Source organism: Thunnus thynnus, chromosome 20, assembly GCF_963924715.1.
Source record: "Thunnus thynnus chromosome 20, fThuThy2.1, whole genome shotgun sequence".
Taxonomy (NCBI): domain Eukaryota; kingdom Metazoa; phylum Chordata; class Actinopteri; order Scombriformes; family Scombridae; genus Thunnus; species Thunnus thynnus.
Genome location: NC_089536.1, coordinates 16,864,544 through 16,892,277, shown reverse-complemented (window position 1 = coordinate 16,892,277; position 27,734 = coordinate 16,864,544). Strand labels below are relative to the sequence as shown.

The 27,734-nt window shown below is 37.6% G+C and overlaps 2 protein-coding genes across 4 annotated transcripts; both read right to left on the bottom strand.

The window, feature by feature from the left end:
* Nucleotides 1-822: 822 nt before the first annotated feature.
* On the bottom strand, nt 823-18,643 carry LOC137171775 (actin-binding LIM protein 1-like). Of its 3 annotated transcripts, XM_067575893.1 has the most exons (20): nt 18,545-18,643; nt 14,777-14,920; nt 12,862-13,045; nt 12,567-12,676; nt 10,988-11,114; nt 10,641-10,734; nt 10,110-10,197; nt 9,855-9,913; nt 8,746-8,823; nt 7,782-7,952; nt 7,008-7,037; nt 6,699-6,828; nt 6,454-6,543; nt 5,197-5,244; nt 4,296-4,357; nt 3,993-4,038; nt 3,856-3,863; nt 3,486-3,560; nt 2,925-3,005; nt 823-2,418 (listed from the first exon to the last, which is right to left on the bottom strand). In XM_067575893.1, the coding sequence occupies exons 1-20, from the start codon at nt 18,555-18,557 to the stop codon at nt 2,305-2,307; spliced, it is 1,752 nt and encodes a 583-aa protein (XP_067431994.1). In that variant the 5' UTR covers nt 18,558-18,643; the 3' UTR covers nt 823-2,304. The 3 variants fall into 3 exon arrangements, 1 of the variants encoding a protein (XP_067431994.1); XR_010924816.1 differs by lacking the exon at nt 823-2,418 and adding an exon at nt 9,513-9,566 and having other exon boundaries at nt 2,963-3,005; nt 3,486-3,863; XR_010924817.1 differs by lacking the exons at nt 823-2,418; nt 6,454-6,543 and adding an exon at nt 9,513-9,566 and having other exon boundaries at nt 2,966-3,005; nt 3,486-3,863.
* Nucleotides 18,644-22,263: 3,620 nt separating this feature from the next.
* mfsd1l (major facilitator superfamily domain containing 1-like) lies at nt 22,264-27,048 on the bottom strand. The gene is made up of 13 exons (XM_067576734.1): nt 26,836-27,048; nt 26,050-26,150; nt 25,816-25,922; nt 25,654-25,709; nt 25,420-25,563; nt 25,146-25,304; nt 24,903-25,018; nt 24,691-24,791; nt 24,392-24,503; nt 24,163-24,300; nt 23,737-23,876; nt 23,538-23,649; nt 22,264-23,404 (listed from the first exon to the last, which is right to left on the bottom strand). The coding sequence occupies exons 1-13, from the start codon at nt 26,855-26,857 to the stop codon at nt 23,264-23,266; spliced, it is 1,449 nt and encodes a 482-aa protein (XP_067432835.1). The 5' UTR covers nt 26,858-27,048; the 3' UTR covers nt 22,264-23,263.
* Nucleotides 27,049-27,734: the final 686 nt, after the last annotated feature.

The following is a 27,734-nucleotide window of genomic DNA, read 5'->3' as shown; positions in this document are numbered from 1 at the left end:
TAAGTAATATAAAGATGCCTCAGATATACTGCTCAAATATAAACTTTCATAAAGTTTGACAGGTGTTAATTTTAAATATGCAGAGCAATTCAGTGCATGAATGAATTGATTCCAGACTCGAGAGCACCATCTGTTGGTCTTAAATTTTCAGTGGGTGGGTCCAAGTTAAGAGATTTATTAAAAATGCAAATTGTACAAATAAGTCAGAGCCAAACAGATGATCAGCTGATTTTATAAAATGTTATTTTGCGTTTTACTCATCAGTCTTACCAAAACTGAACACCTAGACTCACATAAGAAAATCTAACTACCATATTTATTTCATTACAGTGGGTAGCATTATGATATTATAAAAATAGAACTGACAAGGGAGTGTGGAAACACTTATTGTCTTTTTCTTGCGTTCCTCCTTGAAGCTGTTCATCTAAAACTAGGCGTACTATCTCCTGCTTTTGACAGGAGGACAGGAAAGTCGGGTAATTAGAATTTCAGCCACTTCATATTCAAGATTGCATTTCTAACAGTGTATTCATTCCTGATTGTGATTGAAATTTGTTAGAAATGCATCCAGAGAGAGTAATAACCATGACGGTATCTCTGCAGAGTACAGATAACCAGATCAAGAATGTCTGTCATCATGAGCAGGTTTTTTGAAGTGAAAAATGAAATTTTTTCAATTGATGTTCCACCCTGTAAGATTCTCATGGGAAACAGGCCAAAATCTTGAAATTATGCAGAGAGATATGTGCTCAAAACAAATACCACTATGTACATACACAACCTCATTCATCTTATCAATAAAAAGTCACTAATTTACTCAACTTGTAAGAAGTGCAAGATTTTATTTAGGGCGCTTAAGGTGTTGGGCTGGGACAGCGATGTCAGTATAACATAGAGTATATTTACCAAAGCTGAGTCAGGGTGATACATAAAACAGAAATAAATGTGAAATCATCTTAATTATTCCTTTATATTCCAGTAAAGCATCTGTCAGTGATAATTTTGACATAAAAATCCACATTCTCAAAGATGTCTCAGTTTTGTGCTTAAACATGTTGTTTGTGTAACCAGGATGCAACCAAAGTAAGTTTCGACTAATTAAGAAAAATATAATATCATATAGTGACAATGACAACATGGGTGAAATGCATACAGTTCAGTTATCAGGGATGACTGCTTCGATGACAGGTTATGCTAATTTAATGTACCCAATCACTGCACTATACATCAAGCATCATGGGAATAAATGTTCAAAAAAGGTAATATTAATGTTCTACAAAGGATTTTATGTGGGGCAGTCTAACCATTTTAGATATGAGTGTCACAGACACTTAAACACCAACAATAACCTAAATACTCAACCTGAAGGCAAGCAGAAACATACACTAATGCTTTAGTGAGGCTTATGGCAATCTTTTATTTTATGAGTCTCCAGCCTGTTTTAACATTTTTCATGCATAAAAGTAGATCATGATAAATTCTTGTGATTTAGCTTTAAACTGCAAGTGTTTTGGGTGCTTAACCTTGACCATACATTGTCCATCATCTTGTAGTTGCCAATTGCAGATATTTTAGGAATAATTACAACGTTGGTTGTCCTTGAAAACTTTGTCACTGAACATAATCTAAGGTTTTGCACAATCATTCTTGAACAATACAGTGTATGAGCATTTTGCTGATCTGGCGCCCCCATCAGTAGAGTGAAAACATACCAGCAGTACAAAGATCACATTGTTCAGGTTGGGGAAGGTTAGGGAAGGTTAAGGAAAGACTGTCTTCACTAATAAATGTCACAAAAGTCAACATAAACGGTTGGTCTGAAACAGGATGCAAAGTCTCAAAGAAGAAACATTACTTTTTACCCTTTCTCCATATTTTTCACTTTTTGTCATGGTAAATAAATGCCACACTACATGTTGGATTTATGATGAATGGGCAAATAAATTGAATTCAGCTGAATCGTCCAATATGAACATAATTCCTGGGGAGACAGGGCTGACATAGGAAAGACAAATAATAATGGCTACCTATTACCGAAGCCAAGACTATAGCTAGACTAAGCTGAGTACTTGTGTTCATGTCTGCATTGAGGTATTATAAATGCATTCATCATTCATAACAATGGCCTACCAAGACTAATAGGGAAACATAGTACTGTGTCCCTGTAAAGATCTAGTTTGTCCTGTTCTTAGGCAAACGATTTCTAATTTTTGTGTCAAATACAAAGAAATAAATATAAGGGGTCATCAAAACTTGACACATACTGCATATTAACAATGAATAAAAACATGCATGAGGCAGCATTCAGAAGAGATTCGCCTTCTTCTTCATGTCATTACGTTTCCAAAGTGGAAGTCTGTCAAATTCTTGTATATCCACACCAAAGATCTCAAAGAATGAATCCGGGGAGAGGTGACGCTGCAAAGGAGAGCAGGAGAAAATAGAAGAACAAAGTTACTGTGGAAAGGCTGCACAAAAGCTCAATAATAGATTATGGTGTAGATGGTTTGTAGCCCATAAGATAAGAATTCAAGTTTAAAAGCTTGCATGTGGATGACATTTTCTATTCTATAATAAAACTTGTACTGTAGATTTGACTGAAATGGAATATGTCATCTTGTTTTTATGGAAAACCTTTCAGCAGCACTGTCAAGGAATTAATCAACATCCTGCTCTAAGTTATTGGTTACTATGTTATGCATAGTATTTTACACAAGGTCTAGCATTTATTTTTAAAAAGGCAAGCTTCAGTACATACACAATGAAGCTGTTATGTTTTATTCAACTAATAGCAAATTTTCTTCCCATTGCCAGTGTTCAAGTACAGACAAAAAAAAAAAGAAAAAAAGAAAAGAGGTCAGTTTTCATGTAAAAAAGAAAAAAAAAGAGAATTGTGTCACATTGTAAGAATGCTTTTACTGTACCTCCAGTCTTGTTCTGTCAACCTCCTTGGGAAGCTTCACTCGTCCTCTGTTGGCAACTGTGAGCATTTCATACGGGTAGACCTTGACACAACAAAGGCTGGTTGAGAATGCTTTACAAGCTGATAATTACAGACACTATACAACCTACGCATGATCTGTTGCACATATACAACACGTTATAAGCTACTGAGATGACAGATGAAGTTAGAACATCAAGTACCATGCAAATATGCATCTGCAGTATTGTGTAAGAGCTGCACAGTTAATGTATATAAGAATAAGGAAAAGATTGTCAAGGTCCTGCTTCTATTAGCTTTTGTCAAAAGACTCAGTGTATTTACAAGTACAGTATACTCTTATAAATGAAATTTGATGATGAAGTTGTCCTTTAAATCTCAGGAACCAGAATTCAGCACTGGAGTATACTTTTGTTAATCTTATGTGCAGCCTTTAAAAGTGATTAAATGTACAGAACATGCTAAGTATTTGCATGGTAAACTCTCCTCTAGCACACATGCAGCTCTGCAGAGAATTAAACATGAATATACAAATAATACTTGCTTTTGGTTCCAACAAATTAGGCATAGACACTCCTCTTTCCAGTCGTATTAATGGATGTTGACCGTCATGGAAGAGCTACAGAATGAAGCAAACACATGCAATGGGAAAATGTCCCAGCAAGATGAATCACTTAGAAGCTAAAAGCCAGATGGCTAAGTTACTGCAAGCAAAGTATATTAATAAGATTCAGTTAGACATACATAAGTCAGTCAGAGTCAGTTATGTCACACATAAATTAAGGAAGTGATATAAGTTAATTGTATTCTGCACACAGTGAGCTCACAGTGCTTCAGAAATGCAGTAAACAGTAAAATAAGGCATGACCAGGGATTTAGATCACATAAAACCCCAGCCAGTTCCTCTCACATACCTTAACATCTGAAAGGCAAGGGAAAAGGGAAAAGACGAGCAACACACAATTAGTTTTTCAACTATTATCAACTGCGTAAACATTGTGATGATTAATAGCATCTATGAAAGAGCAGGAAGGGGTGTCTGCATACTTACCTCTGAATCTGTCACCGTTGTACATGGAGAAATCAGCTGACCGTGGCTTAATGAGAAGCAAACATATGAAACATAGATTTTTTTTTCTCAGTTTTCCTGGATTCAGTACCCCAAAGTCTAGAGTCAGCACTATAGTCTAGCCTTAGTGACTTCTCAGGGGAAATGTTACCTCTGTTTATTATAGATCTACTTAAATAGATTTTTAAAATAGATGGTTAATAGATATATGCCCACTGAATCAAGGCAGTAGCTTTATACAATCATTCTAAAGGGAGAATAAGGTATCAGTCATGTTGTTCTTACCGGATTGAGGCCGCTTCGACCGTATCCAGGCAAAGAGGATGTTTGAGAGGAATTTGGATCATCTGTGTGAAAGTGAAACAGCAGATAGATTAGCTCATCATGAGAAGATTTACAGTCTGATTTGGCTCTTTGCCCAAATTAGATCAGACTTAGTGAGTAAAATATACCTTGACATGTGCTTTTTTTAGCCTTTTACTAATTGTTGTGTAAAACTGACTTCTCAGTACTGCTCTATTTTTATATTCACATTTTCAATAAAGCATTTTTTTACTTTTAAATTTTTACTTAATGGCAACATATTGGGTTAAATAGGTTAGTGTACTGCATGTTTACCTGTAGCTTATAGTAAATGCCTTGTACAGTGTACTGACTATACTACACTACATTGCTGTGTGACCATATGGTGTATATAGTTATATAGTGGGGCATTGTGGGGTCAAATCCTGCTCAGGGACTCAAATAGTCCTTGGCTGCCCTTGTGTCTTTTGGTCCAACCAACCAAAGCTATCTGACAGGAGTCATCTGACAACAAAAACACAAAGATATACCAGTGATAGCATCAATAGTGTACAATTGGTTATAATTGAAGCACAACATGAAAGTTCTTTTTTGCTGATAATTTTGCCTTTAACTTAAACTGAGTGCTGTATATTTATAATTATGTTTTACTGACTTTATCCAAAATGAAGTGTTACAAAAAATGTGTAATTAGAGTTCAGACAATGAGAATAAATCAATGTTGTAACTTAAGACTGTAAAAGAATACATTTCACATTCTTTAAAAAAAAACTCATCTGAGATAACAATAGATAGCTTTAAAAAATAATATTTTACTTCTCCAAGCAGTTTTCATAGGAACGTTTTAAAAGGTTAATTGAAAGATGAAAACGTCATAAAGTACCTTGCTGTTTGTAAATTGGAGGCCTTCTGTACATGTTGAAGCCCTGTTCTGCAGATACAAAAGAATGCAGGGTCAGCAGATATTTGAAATATTACACAGTAGCTGCACATTACATTGAAAAATGCCTTAGACTTGGTGGACAAGGCAACATCACAGATTTCATTTTAGTTGGAGGACATAATTACTCAAATTTCTCTGAAAAAAGACAAATAATGCAATGGCAATGCAGACTATAGATCGGGACCAGAATAAATTGATAGTATAATAAAGTGTCTGTAAACATAATTTACTCACTCAAAAAAGTGGATTTAGTGTTAAGTTACTCTTAAGATTTACAAAAAGTGTGGTAATCTTTTCTTAAATATAGTAAGTTTAATTTAATTTCATATAATTGTCGCATCCTGGAAATGAGCTGACTTTTATCAGTGAGGTCATTTTAAGAATTTAAGGTTTTAAATAGGTTGAGTAATAGAGACTCTGACACAGAAATCAAGTCCCTGCAGGTTCTAAGTGTGTTGTGAGTGATCTTCAGCTCCCACTGAAAACACATGCCAGCTATTTCTGGTCAAAGCTTGTCATATCTCTTCCATACACATGATAAAACAGGCTTTAGAAAATCACAGAACCTTCATTCCTGCTATAAATAGACACAGCTTACAGGGATGTGTGAGTAAAGAGCAGGCATTTATGTAATCCATCAAGTTATAAATACCTACATCGATATAGAGTTACCACAGACTCTGAGGTTCATGGAAAGCTTTTCTTTTTTCTGTGAAAGAATTTAATGTAGTGAGCTGTGGGCGCAGTGAGGGGAAAGAAGTATGGTGAAGCAGAATATGCATAACAGGGAAGAAAAAAAAGAAAGGAAAGATGTTTGGTGGTACAGTACATATGGTAAATAGTAAACTGCTGTGTGTTTTCTATAGTAAAGCTATGAACAGTCTCACTAAACTTTGACCACTAGATGGCTCAATGTTTCCAATAAAATAGAAAATGTATGACTTTTTTTTCAAAAATTGTATCTGCCTGTGCCATCCTCCTCTGCTTGTGTTAAACACTCTGAAAGAGCTTTAACCTTTGACCTTTTTGTTGCTAGTAATTTAGAGGAACTAGAAATTCTTCTACAACCCTTGCATAAAGTGCTGTTTCCATTAAATATAGGTGTTGAATGGGAAATATTAAAGATAATAGACAGTGAGAAAATGCCAGAAGGGGAGAAGAGGTGCATAAAAGGGTGGCAGAGGAGTGGGAGCTTACCTTTGGTGTGAGGGAGAAAGTGGTGACATAAAGGGGAAGTGGGGCAGGGGTCATTGTTGCCAGAGAATAAAGGAGGAGAAAGCACCAACCCTGCTCGTTATTCCAGGAAAGAAGAGGTCAAATGGGAGGAGTGCAGGGAAAGAGTTGTAAAGGAAGAGGAGGTGAAACAGAGAAAAGGTGAGCAGAGGGGGATCAGTGTCATTACAAAGGTGATAAGAAGATAGAGAGGATTTTACTCTTCTTACCCGGCCGGTGGAAATGTTGTGGTGATCTGGACAGAGTTGGAGTGTAGCTGTGACGATTGTACGATGCATGAACTCCGAAAGATCCATGGCTTGTGGATGTTGGTATGCACTTTCTCATTTCAAAACTCTCCTTGAAAACCAAAAAAGACAGAAAGGGTGTAGTATGAATGTAAAACACAAAACAGATAAAAATGTGCTTGTACATAAATGTGAGTTTAACGGGGGTCTGATACATAAGTGACCTGATGTCACAGTATTTCTATCAGCCTGTTCTAACACTATGAACAGTTAACTTAAAAAAATACTTACCTCTGTGGTTTCAGATGCATTTCCTGGTGACTAAAATTAAAAAAAAACAATAAAAAAACAAGCAATATATTAACTGAATCATACATTTGTGTTCATTTGAAAGAAACGCAACATATTGTCACTTCAGGTGAAAACCTTGTAACTCTAAACTCATCAAATCTGAAGATAAACGACCTTATCCCAACCACTATGCATCTCTCAGTTTATTCAGAGGGATTTTTAAGAGGTTTTATATAAGAGGAAGACGTATAATAGACTATTCTTAACTCTGCAATCCTTCATTTGAAACATGAAAAAATCAAACCCGGAGTTATGAGGTTTTCACATGAGGACGGACATATGAAAGGAAAGGAGCTATGGGATTTAATTGTAATGGCACTTTTGGCTAATTATCCTTAGTTAGGTTCAACTAATTAAGTAGTTTTTACTAAATTTGTTTTATGTGAGCATCAGCCAAATTCTTAAAAATGTACAATATAAGTGTATTCTATAAATCTGCCATGATTTTGACTTATACATTCAAAGTATTTTCTTATTATAGAAATTCAAAGTTGTAACTCTATTGCTCAAAACATACTGAAAGACACATATGCACAGTTTTTCATATGGATGTCTTTGTATTTGTGGCCAAACACAATTAAATATCAAAGCAACAAAACAACACTTCACTTGGTTTGACTCATAAGTCAAATCAAGAGAGAAAAAAAAAAAACACCAAAAAAATGACACACAAACATGTCACTGGATATAAGGCGGAGCACTAAATGACGTTACCTCTGCAGAGCTCTGCCTCTCCTGTCTGTTGCCTTTGTTGTCCAAAGCAGAGGAGTTGTCTCTCTCAGTCTTATAGGATATCATATCAGGATGCTCTATATCATATATAGCCTTGACTCTGGGAATTGCCGCTAAGTCTCGGTAATCAATGATCTCATTATCTACTTTTGCCTGAGACCAGCACAGGGAGGAGAGGGGAGGATGGAAACACAGAGGGAGCAGCACAGTTAAGTCAAGTGAAAGGTCAAAAGTTACTTATTACATCACTTCAGGGAGGAATGAAACTTTAATCCCACAACACCACATTGGTCTGACTTTGGCACGTGAAGTGAAAAGACTGTATTAGTCTGTAAAATGATTATCTATGACATCATTCACTGTTTCAATAGGTTTTTTTTTGGTTTTGGCTCATATTTTGAGGTGTTTTGATGGGAGTAAAGTATATTCCGTACTATAAACCAACAGGATAAACCAACATAGATCCTAAAAGACTGGGCAGAGGATACAAAAGGACATTGACGGCACTGGGTTTTAAAAAAAATACCAATTCAAATACAATCTGAATTGCCAATGCATTCAAATTGATAGAGCAAATAAATCTAAATTTCTATTCAATGTGTGGTTGATTTTCAGTACATTAATGATTGAATGGATACATTTTAAATGGCATCAGTCAACCACAATTGAAATAACGTTGTTCTCTCAGGCAAAATAAAACTAGTTCCGATCAGTCAAGGTAAAGTTGAAAAATGTGTTTACAGAGAAATTTAAGGTTCTTTAAATGTTTTTTTATTTTCACATTAGCGATTCTCCTAAATGTGTTTATTCAATTACTGTCAAAATAGAGAGACACTTTGTCGACGTGATTCCCCTGTATGAATAATGGGTAAATGAAATGTAAATCAACCCACGGTGAATCGTGCACCAGGGAAGATGCTGAGCAGATGTTGTCACTACAACTTACACATATAGTGCGACCGGGGCTTCCTGGAGTGCACGAGCCCGGTCTGGAAGAGGAGCTCTCAGATGAGGATCTAATGGGCTGATGGGGAAAAAAAAACAGCTGCGTTAGTTTGATGTTTTCACTGAGAAACAGCAGTTTCTACTTCTTCAGGTGTTGGTAGACGGTCAGCTCTCTTTACTGTTCACACACCTTGGTCCACACATCTGGACCAGTTTGCAGCAGTATACAGTATACAGGCCTGACACTATACAATAAAACAATTTTCAACCTTTTTTTATTTACTTTTTTAAATTTATTTGCACCTAACAATGATATGATATCAATCAAACTCTTTTATGTACAGAACTAACATTAAGTTGTATCAATATTTAATAGAGAAACAATACACTATGTATATTAAACTGTGCAGATACCAGTAGATGAAACAGCCAAGCATGCAGCACTGTGCTATGACTAAAATGTAATAATAATTACACATAATATATACTGTACAGGTGCTCTGCAGATTAAAAGCTCCTCTTAACCATGCTTTGATGCAAAAACTAAATGTCCTAAGAAGGAACTGTACTCAATACACTGTATCAAAACGTGATTGTGTCCTCTTTTTGCCTCCTAGAATTGGCACGCAATATCTAATTGGCCAGCCTGGTGAGCAAAGTGTTCGTGTTGCATGTGAAACAAGCGAGTGCAGTTAATCTCAAACCATGAGATTACAGCCTACTCAATCTAGAAAAGCATCAAACTGCAGGCCTGCTCAGAATATTAACCTTCAGTTCATGTGGGGGGAAAAAGAAATCAAGGGGTGTTTTGGGTCTGCCAACCTGGGAAGAAGGGAGAGTGTGTAAAGAAATGACATTACTCAGATAAAAGTCTTTAACATGTAGGACAGCAATTTACACAAGGATCACAGTCGCATCCTCTTAACAGCTCAATATTTATCTTATTTCAAAAAGTTATATGAATTAGATTGTACCATTTTGACATTGCCGTGATACAAATCTGTGATTTTGAATGTGCAAGAAAGTTGCCTCTTACACATATTTAAATGAATTTCACACTTAGAAACAAAGTTGAGTGTTAAATTAAGGATTATTTCTGTAAAGTCTTACCCTGTAACTCTCCTCAGTTCTGCTGCTGTCTCTGCAGTCCGGGTGCCACACTGTTGAACCTTTAAAAGCAGAGACAGTTAGCTACTGCAGCCGTTATGGCAAAAAGTCAAAAAGTAAACAGAGAACATTTACATCACTGAACATTTCAGTATTTTTACACAAACTAAACGTTGAATTTATGCATTCATCCAACCCCAAATCTATAACCTGACTATGAGTGGATGTGTACTCACAGAGTGACACTCTCAAACTAACCTTGCAGATACATTTCTTCTCCTTCTGTGAACATTTTATCACATCGGCTGCATCTTGCACAGCTGGGGTGATAATGTTTGTCCCCTGCCTATAGCAGATATTGAGAAAGGCAAAAGCTTCAGATAGACTGCATAAATACATGAATTGAATAAAAGGTGCATATTACAGTTTATCAAGTTAAGTCTTATTACTGTATCAAGAGCAATAATGTACATAAATACAATATATACAATAATGTACATATAATACTCAAGGCGACACAGAGCAACAGGATGCATATGCATAGTTCATATATGGCCTCAGTGACTTTGATTAAATTTATCTGCACATTCACTAGACAGCATAAATTTAAATGAATGTAGGAAATGACTCTTCAGTTGCTGTGGCAACATGGACTGTACAGTATCAGCATGATTCCTCCTACGCTTGTTCTGTCTCAAATGATCAATTTATAGAGAACTTTTGATTCAGACGTATATGATCCTGAATACATACACAATAAGGCTCCTCACTGAGAGAAACATTCCTCACCTCCAGGACTTTCCCTGTTATGAACTTCTGACATGCTTCACATTGTACCCCAAACTGAATCTGGTAGTCCCTTTCACAGTACGGAACACCATCCCTGAAAGGTAAAAAAAATTTTTTTAAAAACATGAAGAGACACATATTCACATCTGATATGTATAAGTTGCGACTGATAATAATTCAAACTTTTCTCATTAAGAATATACTGAAAATAATGCGTGTTTTGTCATCACTGAATCCTTGAAAAAGCAGACACGTGTTCCTGATATCTTTCACTGGTTTAAAATTAAGGGAAGGTAGAGAGAGGATCATGAATGAGAAACAAGTATGTAAGATATATTTGTATTTACTTGCTGATGTATTCGCCACTCAGCATTCTTCTGCAGGCTTTGCACTTGAAGCAGCCAAGATGCCACTGGCTACCCAGGGCTAACAGAGCCTGGCCATTCTTGATCTCTCTACCGCAACCACTGCAGCCTGGCAACACACACACACACACACACACACACACACACACACACACACAAACACATACATAATAATTAAGCATCAACATTGTACATTTGTTAGCTTTTTTAGCTTTGTTAGCTTGTTTAGCTTTTTAAAAATTATTTTTAAATTGTGCTTATTAAAGAGTCAGGCTTACAACAGATCTGAGACTACAATAGATACAGTAACATGCATCCAATTTGAATGCAAAACAAATGTGATTCATTTCACTCATGCATAAAAAGAATGCATTAAGCTGCACAGAAGCTGCACAGATTTGATTGGATGCACAAGTGTTGTCTTTCTACATATTTGTGAACATGCATTCACTGTTCTTGCAAACCGTTGTATCAAATGAGGGGAAAGTAGGGACACACCTGGGAAAAAAAACACTCAATTGTACCTATCTAGTTGCACATAGGTTAAACTACCTTATTTGTTCTTCTTCATGTATTGTTTATACATATATATGAGTATTACAAGTGAAAGTCCATCTGACATTACAGAACAAGAGTATTTGAGGAGCTGTGCTGTTTCTTCTCCCTATACAGTCCTTCACAGAGATCCTCTTAATCCAGAGACTTTGTGAGTCTGGATCATCTATTGAACTCCGTTGCATGTATAGTTGTGAGGTGAATAAGGTCAAGTTGAAGTGGAGAGTTGAGTGCTACTGAATCTCTTAGTCAGTATTGAGTCATTGACCTGGCAGGGTCCCAGGAGGATGACCGGATTTGTAAGGTAATGTCAACTCACAGTGTTTAGAGGAAAAAAATCCAGTGTGTCAGTAGAAGGTTAGAATGCAATTAGGGACAATCTTTAGCCTACATTCCTGACAAAGGTGACATCATGTAGTGTGAAAACGTCTCCTCAAAACATAAGGAAGGAGATTTACATGCATACAAGTATAATCAGATGTGTAAAACACATTATTTCTACAGGAAGAACATCCACTGGAGGCCACTTTACTCTCTTGTTTGTGGGTTATAGCATGTTATCTACAGAAAAGGGTGAAGGTTCCATCTCCACATGATCTAGGTGCTTTCACAGAAAGGGTGACAGATGTGCTGCCAACCTTAACTGACTCCTCAGCATCGGATAAAACTAAATATATAGGCAGCTGGCATAGACACCACAGCTGGCCAGGGTTGAGTGCATAATCCACTGATTCTCTCTGGATGGAATCAAAGTCTTTGATCTCATTAATCAATGTTTTTGATAAGAACACTACATCAAAATTACTCCTTTTAATGTGAATGGGTTGCTGATGCTTCTGATCCCACTGAGAATCAACAGCAAAAATCTGCAGCTTTGGTATCTGAAAATTCTTTGCAGTTTTCTCTCTTTGGTGAATTTAACACCACTTTTGGCAGACGTCAGTACACAAAACTCCCCTTTTGCAATCTGCCACTCATCTCAGGTCTGCCTGCTCCCAGGACTTACTATTAGAACAGCTGATGTCGTTAGGAGTTGGAGACAAGGGTCTAATACAGCGCTGACAGAGGCAGTTTTTTCCATTGAAGGTGACACAATCCCCTGGAGGAAAGGGTTGTCTGAGAAACAGAAGAAGAGAGAAAATAATTTTCATAGATGTAAAGGTCATAACCCTGCCTTCAGGAAATGTTTTCATAACTAAAACTCCCCCAAATCTTCCAAATTAAACTTGACTTAAAATGAAAGCACACTTGCATGTACGGGTATGTGTATTATGTCTGTTTTTGCATGTTTTTACAATTACTTGCAAATGGTGCACACAAAGCAGGCCGGGTGGTAAGTCTTCCCCAAGACTGTGACTACTTCTCCCTCCACGAATTCCCCACAGTTGTTGCAGAGCGTGCCGTGAAGCCTCTGGAAGTCCAGCGGACAGAGGTAGTCGCCATTCTTCATGAAAAAGCCTGACTGAGCCAAGTCACAGCCACAGACTGCACGCAGACATGTGTTCATGCAGGGAGAAAGAGAAAAAGATGACAAGGTTGAACAACAACAGAACAGAACATGTGATGATGTACTAGACCATGTTGACTTCTCTTACACAATCCTATTACACATTAACTTCTTTTTGGTGAACAAGGTATTAATTGCACTTCCTCACATTATAGCAGTTCACAATAGGTGCGAGTTTACAGTTTGTTGTCTCCTTTTTATAGGCTGTTGTCAAAATGATAAATGAACAGCGACCACATCTGCGTAATCAATCATTTCAACATGCTGAAATAAATGCTATTTGAGCTGTTTGACCTTTCTTTGCTACCAGGGTTTCTGTATTTGTGTGCATTTTTTGTGTATATGTCTGTCAGCATATTTGTGTGTATGTGTGTTGTGATCAGCCTAGTGACAAGTTACTGACAAGGAGGCAGTGTTTTCTTTCAGCTTGCCATTCGATACCCGCCAAACCCATTTCCGACCCCTCTGAACCTGTCACTGTTATGCCACAACAGAATGTACCCAAATGCCAAAGACAGATTTATACTGGTCTATTTCCTCTCTTGAGTCACTCAGGATGCACATCATTATTTGAAAGAATACTATTTTTAAGTCTGAGTGAAACACACAAACATGTTTTTACATTTCTCTAAGTATAGAGATGAATTGTTTTGTAGAAATGACCAACAAATGATGTGGTTTTTCCTTGACTTATTATTGTTACTATTGTTATCCTTAAGACAATAGTTACTCCCCTCCTTTCTGCATCATAAGGTTAAGTTTACTTTGGTTAAAATTTCTTGGATCACTGAAACAAAAAGAGTAGTCACTAATTCCTTACTAATGTTCCCTTTGGCGGCTTATTTTAATACTAATTTATTCACTTCAAAGTGAAACACTTTGTGGCCAAATCTGATTCGGTGAAGCAAACAGTCTCATTCGATTCCCCAGGTTTTCCCATTGTTAAAATACTGCAAGCTTCTCTGCTCTGAAAGTGCCTTTGTTTTCCCTGCGCTGTAAACATGGTCGCAAAGCCATGAAAGGGCAACATCATGAGAAGCTTGTCAGTGTCGATTAGTGAGGACAATAGCCTGCTGGGGAAATATGTTCTCCATGAAGCAGAGTAACTGCGGTGGATGACAGTCTGACAAACCAGGAGGTTTTAACAACAGCCCATTGTGGATGTAGGATATTTTGTAATAAATTGAATTTGATGGCACTAATGATTAACAAGCAAAGTCTGCTCAATTAAAATATAACCAGCTGAACAACTAGATGTTTTAGTGCATCCTAAAGGGTCAAGAGTTACTTGTGTGACTGTTCTGCATGTAAACTTTACTAAAATGTTACATTTTTTCATTTAACTGAGTCACTTTAGGTTTTAAAACCAACACAAATTTGCATCACTGTATCATCAAAGTTTAATTTTTTATTTAACATTAAACCTCACCACAGACATCCACTCTTAATGAACTGTATAGCACTAGACAAATGCATAATAGTGACATTAATGTTACAGTGAACAGTGATCTGGAGCAAAAGGAAGTTATTTAATCAGGAATGTATCCAAGAAAACCAGTAATTTGTCTCAATTGAAAATAAGGAATTCTGTTTATTGCTTTCAAATTTCTCAGAATCCATCTCTTGATAATATATGAAGTCTATTCTGATTGAGGTGTGACTGCAGGACACTCCACACATTTTAATATCAACATATTAATGGTGCTCACCCTTGCAGGTAAAGCACTTTATATGGAAGTGGCTGGCCTGGACTCGCAGCACCTCTCCTTTGCACGGTTCCCCACATCTGAAGCACTGGATGAGCCGCTTCCCTGCTCGGGGACACGGGTGGCATTCATCCTGAGCGTGTAGCACTACAGGACAGGGAGAAATAAAAGAATCGGGTAAGTGTTGAATCATTTGTCACAACAACATGTCTTGTAAAATGTGAGTTTGAAGTGCCTGAAACAAACAGTTTAGCAGATTGGTCTTTTAATTTGGTCAAATTGTGCATTTAAAAACAATACCACTCAGTTTGTTTGGCTTTAATGACGTAACAGTCATATAAATCCTCGTGTAATCTGCTAGTAATTTACTCACTGTGATGTTTGTATCCCACAGGAGTTTAAAAGTCTAGACCGATAAAGCAGGGCATGAAATGTTTATTTTTACTCCCTCATATCAATACATTTCATGCCTAGCTGTGTGTTAGTCCAACATTAGCTGCATCTATGCTTTATTTTCCAATACATGAGGTTGGAAAACTCAAAACAGTCTTCTCAGAGTAAACAAATCTCTCTCTCTCTCTCTCTCTAATCCACCCAGTAGGTTTATCCTGTTTCTGCCTGAGCAGTTCATTACAATACAGTAGTCACTCAGAATTGTCCTTTCAGTGCTTATGTAACAGAACGTAATGAGCAGACACGCTTTGCTTTGGCACAGAAACACACGCACAGTTACAGTAATCTGTAGAGGCTTTAATCAAAGTGATCGGAAACCTCAGAAAGACAAACAGAGAGTTAAAAAGTTGAACTCAACAGCAGCAACACTATCAAAAGGAATGCTACACATGAACGTTGGCCCCTGGGTGCCGAATCTTGTGTTATACTGTAGTCTTTGGAGAAGAAAGCTCAGCCTCATTCCTTCTCCCTCTATCTCGTTCATGTTAAATGGGAGGCAGGAGCAGTGGACGCCTGTACAATCTAATCACAGCCCACTTGAAAAGTCTTGAATGTGATTAGCAGAGGAGAGAGAGGAAAGAATGTGGCACGTCGAGAGCGCCTTGTCTCTCAGTGTGTGGACACCCAGCATACAAATAGATAAACAGACACATGAGCTTCATCTTTTCTTTTTTCATACACAGTCCAGCACACGCTAATCTTTCTTTTTATGTTACTCTCTCTTGTTCAAACACAGGTTATTATCGGCTGTCACCTTGTGGGAATAAACACCTGTCATGCCTCTCAGAAAAAAGCAAAATCCCAACTTCACTTATGAGTATTTTAAGAGCTACACTTGAAATATACTGTGCCTCAAATAATCTCAGCTGGCGTGACATGGATTAGTTGTGTGCAAACTTAAACAGACAGATTTCCACATGCTCGCAGCTGGATGAGGAGACGTTTTCGTAATTTGAAGTTTATTCCTGTTTTGACTACCCGACTCAGCCTCGTGAATACTAAGAAAATTGAGTCAACTACCATTGGTATGTGGCCTCAAGTCTGCCCCACAACAGGAAAGATTTATCACTATGGTAACAAGCATGTCGCAACAAACTAGATTACGAGACCATGCTTCCGAAAGGTTAACATAAAGTTCACTGTAACTGATTAAACAGTTTTGGAGACAGAAGTTAAGCCGGTGTGAACATTATGAAGTGTTCATGTGATGATAAACTTCCACTACAGGCCAACTGCTGCAATGAAGACTGTGAGTGATGGAAAAGTGCTCAATAAAATGAAAAAAGAGCAGTAATCCTCCAGCTAATGAACTAATGTGGTCTAATAAAGTCTTATAAGCAACATATCTAATAAACATGCAAACAACTTGAGAACAGGTATGTGATTTCTACAAAGCTTACACTTAAAATAATGTAAAAGATTTTTCATATGAAATAAGCAAACAAGCAGTTTTGGTCATGTTGACTGACACATCATTTGCATCTTGCCAGGATGCAGTCAAGAAAAGTGTTACAAAAGTATTTTGGTTGGTGAGTTCATAAAAACAGCTTTGATGACATAACAAGAGAAAGAAAAGTAATGCAGGCTTAGTTTTTAGTCATTACATATGCAATAAGATCTAAGCATTACCTCCGACATACTTAACAAAATCCTGCACATGGCACTCCAACAGTTAGAAGAAAAAACCCAGCCAAACTGGCCTTTATCCTAGAGCGCCTTGGATATTTGTTAATGACAGAGCTGCGATGCCAACACAGAGGCCTGCAAGCTATTTGTCATGGGGACACGCACACACACTGCTACAGTTTAGAAATGTTTGAAAATGAATAAAGTGACTTATGTGGACAGACTACACTGTAGTGTGTGTAATGTCTGTAACATTGTAATGTTGTACCATGTGTACAAGATACAGTACGTTTGTGTTTGGTTTTTGCTCTTGTGCGAATGGTAAAACCGACGTGTGCAGCCCCGTGTTAGAAGTCCAAAATGTCTTCCAGTCTTTCTTGATCTCTCCCAGAATGTGAAGCTGATATGGTGTTAAGTATTAGCAAATGATAGATTTAGAAAGACAGCAAATGGAGAGAAACCTGAGACCGACAGCTAATCACTCAACCCACTATCTCCAGCTATGAAAAAGTGCATCTGTGTGTACATGCATGTCTATGTGTGTGTAAGGGGGTGAGGGAGTATCTATATTAAGTATCCAGATTTTGTTGTATGTAGATGTTTAACAGATTTTACAGTGATGAGATGTAGAAATGTAAGGTATGCTTCAAAACCTTGCTAGATTTTTTTGAAAAAGGGGGAAAGATGATTAGCTTTGAGTCAGAATTACTAACACTACCTAAAAAGAAGAAAAAAAAAGAAAAGCTCTGTTCTTGTGAGATGTGAGATTGGTGTAAAAGCCCAAATAAAACTGCAACTCAATAGGCCGTCGTTCATTGTCAGTGCAGCAGCTCCTGGAGTTTCTTGTGTCCATCAGACAGTATCAGAATGACAAGAAGCTGGAGGCTTTCATCTTAACAGCTGCTAGTTAAGTGAAACGAGTGAGAACATTTTTTCCACAACGTGATGTCACTTATTACTGCTGTGCAAGAGAAAATAACTTCACTCTGAGAGAGTCACTTCAGCAGTTAAGTCACAATAGAACATCTATGTGTCCCTCGTTGCTGCAAAATAGAAGAATCAAGGCGAAAGAGGGCTTAAATAAGAAGTATTGCTAAAATCACATGTTGGTCTTACCCAACCACAATGCTCTACGATTAGCTGTGACAGCTGCCTTTGCACTTTTCCCTATTTGGCAACCATAGATTTTATCTCCAAATTTGGTTTTTATATTTGGGAAAGTTCTATGAATCATCACTCTCTTCCAACAGATCAAAAATATAAAAAGTACAGCCAAAAATAATACAATTTTGTTTTCAGAATGCACATACCAGAGCGTTCACGCAGCAAAATATCAACCAAGCCTTATCAAATTACTAATAACAAGTATAACACAAGAATATTACAACACTACTTGCAGGAGCAGTTAAGACTTAGAGCAGCTGAGAAAATCATAAGCAACACTGACATTTAAAACACTTATAAAATGTCACATTGATAAAGATTTTTAGAAATGATCATTTCCCCGGAGGAAAATGGAACCACTGATGAAGCTACGAGACCTTTTGACTTTCAGAAAAGGTAAACTTAACAACAAGTGCTAACAAATCACAAGTATGTGAAGAACAACACGAAATGCACAAGCAGTCACACTATCTTCTATCTGTCTCTGTACCACACACACACACACACACACAAACGTAAAGTGTCTACCTTTCTCTTTCATGACAGTTGGTATCTGCACGTCTGTGGGAGAGAGCTCACTGCAGCGGATCAGAGTGAGGAGAGGAACTAACTGGACTGCTGGTCCAAGAAAAAAGGGGTGGTCCAAAAACAAAGGGCAGGAGTGTGTGTGTGTGTGTGTGTGTGTGTGTGTGTGTGTGTGTGTGTGTGTGTGTGTGTTTTCAAAGAGGACAGTAGGTGTAAGTGCTCTTGTGCCTCTGAACCATGACCTCATCCATATACTAAAGAGTATTTGATATGTATTTTTTGCCTGCAGTGAACCTCAGACAGTTAAAAGTGCAATTTGGACATTCAATGCTTCATTATTTTAACAGATGTAGTAATGTAGTTGTTTGAAAAACTGAAGTGTTTTTTAGAGAGATCCAACTAACTAATCAGGTTTCATCATTTTAAATTCCTTCACATTTGGTGATATTTACTCGAAGTTAAACCATACCTGCCATAGTCAATTTATTGATGGTGCATTTAAATGTAGGCCAGTAGTTACAGATCTGTACTGATCCTTTGCAAAAAATGTTCATAATCTCTATGTGTTTTTGAGAGTTTCATGGGATTATAGAGATTACATCACCTGCTACGTTTCTGCCTTTGAAACCTCACTTTCTGGTATTTTGTGGCTAATCTTTCTCTTTGGAGTTATCAAGTTAAATATATGTGTTTTGTCCCTGATTACACATTGGCTTTTTTTATTCTGCATAGTATGTAGCATCTTCTTCTTCAATGCAGTCGTAAATAAGCTCTGATATCATTTAAATGTAGAAATGAAGCACTATATTGACAAAAAGTGTGAGGAAAACTGCCGGTATTCAAGATGGCTGCTGTAAACGGAGGCGTGTCAGGTTTTGAACTTTGTGTGGAGGTTGCAGTCAGTTGAAACTGTGTCAAAGGGTTAAATCAAGTCTGATGGCTTAACCTGTCAGGATGGTGATAGCAGAGTTGTGGATTACAAACGTCAGGGCACCAATTCTGTCCATATTGTATTCTGTCTGACCAAAAACCTTCAATATTTAGTTTAACATGAAGATGAATTGTTGTGGCAGTGAACAATGCTCAGTGACTATTGGAACTTCTGCTATACATATGCACAATGTTATGCTTTAATAGCTTGAAAGTACTATATTTCTTGTAACTACATGAAATAGGTTAAAAAAAAAGCTTCATAACACAACAAAGTATAAAAAACCTCAGTATTCCTCATCTTATACACATACATTGCAGGTTGTGAACACTTTGAATCAAATTAATCCCATCAATGGGTTTTTGTCATCTACAAAACACTTTTATTGGCCAAATTGTAGCATGTAGTGACAAGTCATTAAGGATATCACAATAAAGTAAACTGATCATTACCTGACATCCCTGCAGGTAAGCCGACCATCTTTTCACACAGGATGTATTCACTGGGGTCGAGGAAAGGAAGCTGCTCCATCATGGACTGTTTAGGAATAAGGTAGAGAACCTCTGCAACTTCCCCATCTTCAATTATTGACATGCGCCTGACAGAGTTCTTCCTCTTGACCCGGTCCAAAACTACCATTTCATTGCTGTGACTGGAGCCGCAGATCTTGCCGAGGCTGTTGAGGGTGAGAAGGTTGGACATGCTCATGCTGTCGAGATTTTCAGCCAAACAGTTCAGGCTGCAGATTGACTCCAAGTGAGAAAGCATAAAGCAAACGTCAGGATGTTAAAGCCCTCTGTTGAATGTCAGGTATTAAGTTGTTCTTTAAGACTGTGTGACTGACTCAGCGCGTGTGTGTATGTGTGTGTGTGTGTGTGTGTGTGTGTGTGTGTGTGCTGTCCGTCAGGCAGTTGAAGACTAACTCCTACCGCACGCCCCTTAAGAAGATTAAGTGAGGTATATTTTTAGGGTTTATCTTCATGGTAAACAGAGGATCTGGGCTCTAGAAAGTCTCTATCAGGTAACCTTGTTCCCTCCATTCAAGTGATTCCGACTTCACAAGCCACAAGTATGTCATCACACGAGATGCAGCCTTCTAGTAATCTAGTGATTGGGGGACTTTTAAAGAAGATTATGATCTGTACCCTTGTATTCTATCATTCAGTTATGTATGCATTTAAAATCATGTTATTTAAAGCTTTAGTAAATGTCAAACATGTTTGTACAAGTTGGGCATTTTCCTCCTGGTCTTTGGTTACATTATGACTGAATACAAGGAAAAGCTGGACACAAAATAATTCATTTTCAAAAACATTTCATAATCCTTGGACTGCATACAACACAATAATTGTGAATGATTGTTTTTTTTTTCTTAGTAATCTACTGTGTTATTTACAATCGACCACAGTCTTTTAAATGCTTAGCTTTAGAGCAGGAACTATCCACATTTAACCTGGCACACGGTCAGGGACAGCATCCAGAATCTGGATCTTTAAAGTAATCATTGTGCAAAAGTATTTGAGGAGAGCAGGATAACTCAAGGGCCGACATGTCTGTCTAGATCGGTTCAGGCGCTTTCTAATTGCATTTCATTTTATTTCAGTGCTAAACAATATTCACATGTTTATAGTATGTTGATTCTATGTGAAATGGGTGGAAATTGATTGGAAAGGATCAAATTTAAAGGATGAATTTGTGCCTCTGCATTTGCTGATGTCTTTCATTTCCATATATTAAAGAAGAAATTAAAAAAACAAAAAAACAGTACTGCTAATGAATGACTAAAATAGCAAAATGCTCAAATGGTGCAAAAGCAAGAAATATACACAATGGATCATTATATACAGATCATTACTCATGGCTTTCAGCAATGTGAAAACAAGTCATTATATTTCCATAGAAACAGCATTAAAGGCATATGAGGTTTAGTGTCATGCCTAATGTGTGTTAAAATTAATTGCTGTGCTGCCATATTTGGGACGTTATAAGGACGTTATATGAAGTACTGACACCATGAATGCCTCCCTTAGTTGCCCACATCGACTTACACAAATGTTTCAGATATGTTAACATCCAGTTACTGAGGACTCATTGAACTAAAATAAATGGCTGGTTATTATAAGCCCAACTAAAAGCCATAGACACAATAATGGAGGCTTTACAATTACACACTTGCTACATAAACTAGTTTCTCTGTTGCAAACAAATGTGTGAGAGGCTCCATCTGCTGGATGGAATGTGTCTAACATGTTGTGCTGAGTATTAGAGGAAAATTTTACTTTTATGTACATGAGGGTCAAATCTAAATTTCATCAGCTGAGGTTTTATGCTCATCAACCTTATATTGTATGCTATAATTTGCACTGTACATTTACAGTTCAAGTATTGATTGTATTGTATTGTAGTTGTAGAGTATTGAGATTTTTTTTTCTCCTATTTGCAAAATGTTTTAACCTTTTCTTGTGAGGACTGCTTTCCACACAGCAAATCTCTTCCTTGTTTTGCTTTTCATCTCTGTTTTAGGTTTCCTGATTTTAATTGAAAACACAAAACAAAAAAAACGTTGTTCTGACATCGAAGTACTCTGTGAGTGACTGTGCCTCAAGTGGATTCCCACTGATGTGGTTAGATACCTGTAAATATCCATATGCAAACAGTTTTGATGTTGTCCTATTATAAACTATAATAAAAAAATAAAGAATTTAAAAACACCTACAACCTACCATCAGCTGTATGACACCAAGCAAGCATGTTGATATAACAGACAAGTCACAAAGATCCCACTGCCAGAAACAATTAGCAGCATTTTATTTTTGCTGTTTTGGCAATGTAAAATAGATCAAATTCCCTTCTTCAAGTATATACTGAAGTCTCTAGCCACAAACATACAGATGTCAAGTCGTACTCTTTCATCAGAAAAACAAAACATAGAAAACAGACATTATATTTCTGTGGCATGCACTTAAACAGGACATAAAAATTGTTCAGTAACCTCAGTAAGGTCCACACAGTCAGTTATGGCAGTACAGTCAATAGCTGAGTGATGGATAAATAGTATTTCAGCTTAGAAAACATTATTAGCTATATGTATTATAGCTTAAAAAAAGTTTAAAAAGTTTAAAGGATAGTTAGAATTGTAGGTGGAATCCTACTTACTCACATTATTGGAAAAACCTGCAATATGTGGTGATTTTTTAATATAATGTACAGATACTGTTTGGGTTTAAATACAGTTTAACGGATTTGTGTTGATTCATTTCCCTGCGGCAACCAAAGACACAATATGGAAACGTAGTGTGGTTTCAGTGAAGAGTACAATAAACTGAGTCCTGTCTGAAAACTGTAAAACTATAAAAATATATATAAAAAGGGGGAGAGAGAAAGAAATATTCAAACTTGAGGAAAGTTCGGGCCAGTGTGTAGGATGTAGTGGCATCTAGCAGTAGGTTGCAGATTACAACCAACTAAATACCCCTCCACTTCCAAGCGTGTAGGAGAACCTACGGTGGCCGCCAAACTCGCAAAAACATGAAAGGCCCTCTCTAGAGCCAGTGTTTGGTTTGTCGGTTCTGAGCTACTGTAGAAACATGACAGTGCAACATGGCGGGCTCCGTGGAAGAGGACCCACTCTCTATGTACATATAAAGGTCTCATTCTAAGGTAATGAAAACATAACGATTCTTATTTTCAGGTGATTATACACTAATCAAAACATACTTATGAATATTATATTCCATTTCTGCCAACAGATCTCCCTAAAACTGGCACGCTGGTCCTTTGACATGAAAAACTCATGAGTTGATTGAACGAGATCGGACTGCGCCATCATCCTCATCCTCATTTTGCTCTTCCTCTCCCTGGTTGAGCGGCTCTCTGTCCGAGTCTCTCTCTGCCTGCTCTGATTTTTTAGTCGTATTGTTCAGGATCCCGCCCTGCAAAATCAACAACAAATAATTACTAAACAGCATATGTGATGCTAAAGTGAGCTGACAAAAGTCACAAAGAGCACACATATAGAATACTATACAGTGAGTATTTATGACTCATCCCATAGAGATGTCTGACCTGTCTGTAGTCGACAACGTTGAGCAGCACTGATGTGATGATACAGCTGATGGTGTTGGCCAACATGAAGATCATCATCCTCTGCCAACGCCACAATGGAATCTTTGTTTCACTGGCCAGGAAATGGAGAAAACAGGTAAGTCAAGATCATGGACTATCAATGCACTGCAGTAAGATCCTGATCTGATGGATTTCCTACCTAGACTTGGTGCCCAAAATCTGCCCAACAACCAGATTGGACAGCCCAATCCCAACCATCTGTATGGAGGTAGCCAGACCCATGGCTGTTCCCAGAGTCGCCTGAGGTACCACAAGGGGAATAGACGGCCACATGCTTGCCTGCAATCCAACGAAGACAAGACACATGCTGACAAAACTAAAGGTAGATCTCACTTTTTTGATTTCTTTTTTTTTACACCATTCACAGAAACAATACACAGTATAATTAATCCTCATTTTCATTTAAAAAGGATCAGACCTGCTTCTGTTTTAAAATTAAATCTTAAACCCAAAAGTTATGCTTCCATTTTCTAAGAAGACATTGATCACTGCAGTTTACAGTAAAGAATTCCTTCCCACAATGTCATAAATAAATTAAAAAATAATGTGTTACAGCCAAACTCACAGCAGCAAAGGAGTAGGTGACTCCCAGCCAAATGGTGGACACCAGAGGAGGGACGAAAGTGAAGGCCAGGAGACCAAACACAGGCAGTGTGAGGACAGCGCAGGCCACTGCAAAAACCCCCCGCAGACCCACATAATCCTGAAAAACACACACAAGAGATTGTATCATGTTACAATAACTTCATCCTCATGAGATCAGACGTTTGCAGAGTTTGGGGTGTAGTACTTACTATGAGAATGCCGACGCTGGCTGAGAGGACTAGTGAACTGTCATAAACCGCCCCGGCGATATAGGCTGCCTCCTTCTGACTGTAGCCATTGTACTTATCCTGAATGAACTTACTGGACATGAAAAACACAGTGTGTGTATGTTAAAAATGAATGAGTGTTTTTTATGATGTAAACAGAAGCAAAAGATATTTAATTGGGTGTCATTGGCAACTGTTACAAAGGGTCTAAATGCCGTCAGTTTGCCCCAGAATAACATTCTGTACTGTTATATGTACAGTACGCGTTCTGTGTTGATTACCTGGCGTCTGCGATGAAGGGGAAGATGCCATTATAGAAGAACATGATAGTGAGAACCAGCAGCCAGTATCTTAGTGATAGGAGCTTCACATCCTGAATTCTCTATACATACAACAACAACAACAACAACAAAAAAAGAGTTCAGATACTGTATCTGTAGCATCCTTGCACATTATGATGATGTTGGAAACATGTAAGAAATACTGTTCGTACCACTTTGCGAGACTCCTCTTGGATGGCACCGTCAAGACCCAGCTGTCTCATTCCTACTTTGTCCAGGGTGCTGACGATGATGGCGGATACAAAGCCCAGCACACACAATAGCGCACCTAGAAAACAAAGTAAATATAGCCTTTTGTTATTATTCAGTCATGCCAATAACCTTGAGGTTTCTCATTAATATGGGCTCTTCTTTTAATAGGCGAACACAGTTTGGTATCTTCATTCTTTACTTACCGCCCCAGAGTGTCCACTGCATGCCATATTGTTCTTCAAATTTCTGAGTGAGGAAGAAGTTGAGGACTGACCCCAGACGAGAGAAAGCCAAAGTCAGACCAAAGGCCAAGGCCAGCTCCTTCCCTTTGAACCAGAAGGCTGTGATGCGGTTCTGAACAACTAATGAGGAAGTGGAAGAGAGCAGCTTAGGAATATAACTCAGAAATAAGATGGCAAAGAGTACATATATCAGTTTTGATGTATTGTATTGTATTGTATTGTAAGGTGGCCTTACTGGTCAGAGATCCATTGCCTGATCCAAATAGCAGTCGGCCTGTGAGCATTATCGGCAGTAGATAGGGAGTTCCTCTGAAGTGGGAACCCAGTGCAAACAGGGACGAGCCCAAAACACACAAGAAGGAGAACAGAAACACCCCGACTGTAGAGAGGAAGAAACAGAAATCAGTTCATCATGAGTTTGCTGCTGCTTGTTTAAACAGATTTGCAGATAGGATTTACAAAGACTTACAGCGGTTTCCTAATTTGTCAATCAGGAAACCAGCTAGGATCACCACTACTGCATTCCTGTTGATAAGAGAGAGAAACACAACTGAAGCTCTTTTTTGAAAAGCCATATGTATGTTTACCTGAAAGCAAAGTGTATGGAGCTAGTGAACATGTGCGTACTTACGTCCATGCATAGATAGCATAGAGTAGATTGTACTGTTGAGGGGTCATCCCCAGTCCCACCACACAGTCCACTGTCCCATTGATCACTGTTGCATTGCATGTTAGGTTCTGTCAGATGACAGGAAGCCAATGGGATAAGTGATTATCTAACCAGTTACAAACTTTGACAGACTTTGGAGTTTTGATACCAAACAACTGCTGGGACACAATTTAAAGGTGATTATCTCTTGCTTACCCCTTGGAACTGATCCTGCAAAACACTGGGGATGTCAAAGCAGAAATAGGAGCCAAATGTCAACAGGCAGTTGAAGAACAGCACCACAAAGCGATAGTAAGCTGTAAAAAAAAAAAAAAAAAAATTAAGAATGGGATCACTGGTATTTCTTGACCATACAACTTCATCAGCAACAAACTTCAGTATGAAAGTCTGTCTAAACATGGACTAGAAGAGATAATGAATATGCCAACATGTTAGTTTATATTTTGCTTTAACCTGTGTCAGATATGGGTTTTCAAAAAAAAAAAAGTTTAATAATCTAGTTATAACAACTTAAAATTAATTTAATTCATGTAAATTAAAGGCCAAACATTCAAGTGATAACATTAACATTAAGTAACATTAAGAGAAACACATTTTTTGAGTGAAGGAGAATCTGTCAGCTGATGTTGCCCAGCTGTGGTTTTGTGCATTTCATTTTACTCGGTTTAATGGAAAACTTCGTCTTGACATCAGTGGGAAAACATACTGTTGATAAATGAGCGAATACAAAGGTGAATCTTTATTTATAATACGTTCATGGAGATGGCAAACCAGTATTGCTAAACTCAAGGTTTTTAACAACTTCCCATTTAGTCACATGAGCTCCTTTAACGACACTTTAAGCATAAAATGCTGAGTTGGCTATTTAATGGCCCACTTCTACAGGGAAGTGTATACGAGTCAGAGGTCTGGTTATCTGGCTATATGCTAAATCTGTGACAGAAGTATTTTTTGGAGAAAATAAACTATTGTCGGACGTACCTTTCTCCGCCGGCTGTGCCATATTGAGGAAAAGAACGATAGCTATGAGAGAAAACGTCCTATTGTCATCCTTTGGTGTTGTTTACATGGACAGGCTGAGTTAGCGCCGTTTGTTGAGGTCCACAACGACTACTGCTGATGTGTGTAGACTGCAGCTCTTCAAACTACATGGATAGACTTGTTTGTGTGTGAGGACACCATTTTTTTTCCTAGGACGGCGAGGTCATGAGCCGCCCTACTCTGCCTCTGATTGGCTAGTACTCGTTGCCTTCGTTGGTTGGGTTGGTTAGGTTTAGGCATGAGGAGTGAGATTGGTTAGGATTAGGATAAGAATATCAGGGTAAGCCAATCAGAGGCAGAGTAGGGCGGGTCATGACCTCGCCGTCCTAGGAAACACAATTTCGGTGAGGACGCAGCGGATAGCTTGTAATTAAGCACTGCAGGCACCCTGACTTTTTTTCCAGGAAACTTTATTGACAAAAATGTATAAGCAAGATTTATATTATTTAGAAAACACCACAGACAAGAAGTAAAGTAAATTAAAGAATGCCAAGTTAAATTAGTAACTTTTTGTTGCATTTAGTTGCAGGTAGTTTTAACTTTACTAAAAAATAAAAAAAGAGAGGGAGAGAGAGAGAAAAGTGAAGTAATATAGAAATGTAAACATAATTGTTCTTTCAATAAATCAACACATTGTTGAACTTCTCAATAAAATCATGAAATTTATGATAAATCTTTGGAGTTCATATTTTCAAATATATTATAGCATCTCGTGGGTATGTTTTCTATCACTAATTAGGTAATGAGTAACATTTTTTAATAAATTACAGTTGACAAGGGGAATTTTATTGGGTATAAAAACTGTATAGTAACGTACCAAGCATTGACTTTATATAAAT

What these genes read in the sequence shown, in the direction of transcription:
- LOC137171775 (XM_067575893.1), bottom strand. An exon ending in AGAAGAAATGTATCTGCAAG is followed by an intron (nt 9,914 to 10,109) that starts GTTAGTTTGAGA and finishes CTGCTTTTAAAG; the next exon opens with GTTCAACAGTGTGGCACCCG. An exon ending in CTTTCTCCCTCACACCAAAG is followed by an intron (nt 5,245 to 6,453) that starts GTAAGCTCCCAC and finishes TTGTATCTGCAG; the next exon opens with AACAGGGCTTCAACATGTAC.
- mfsd1l (XM_067576734.1), bottom strand. Translation starts at nt 26,857, where the DNA reads ATGGCACAGCCGGCGGAGAAAG. An exon ending in CCCTTCATCGCAGACGCCAG is followed by an intron (nt 24,504 to 24,690) that starts GTAATCAACACA and finishes TTTCATGTCCAG; the next exon opens with TAAGTTCATTCAGGATAAGT. An exon ending in TCACCTACTCCTTTGCTGCT is followed by an intron (nt 23,877 to 24,162) that starts GTGAGTTTGGCT and finishes GTTGGATTGCAG; the next exon opens with GCAAGCATGTGGCCGTCTAT.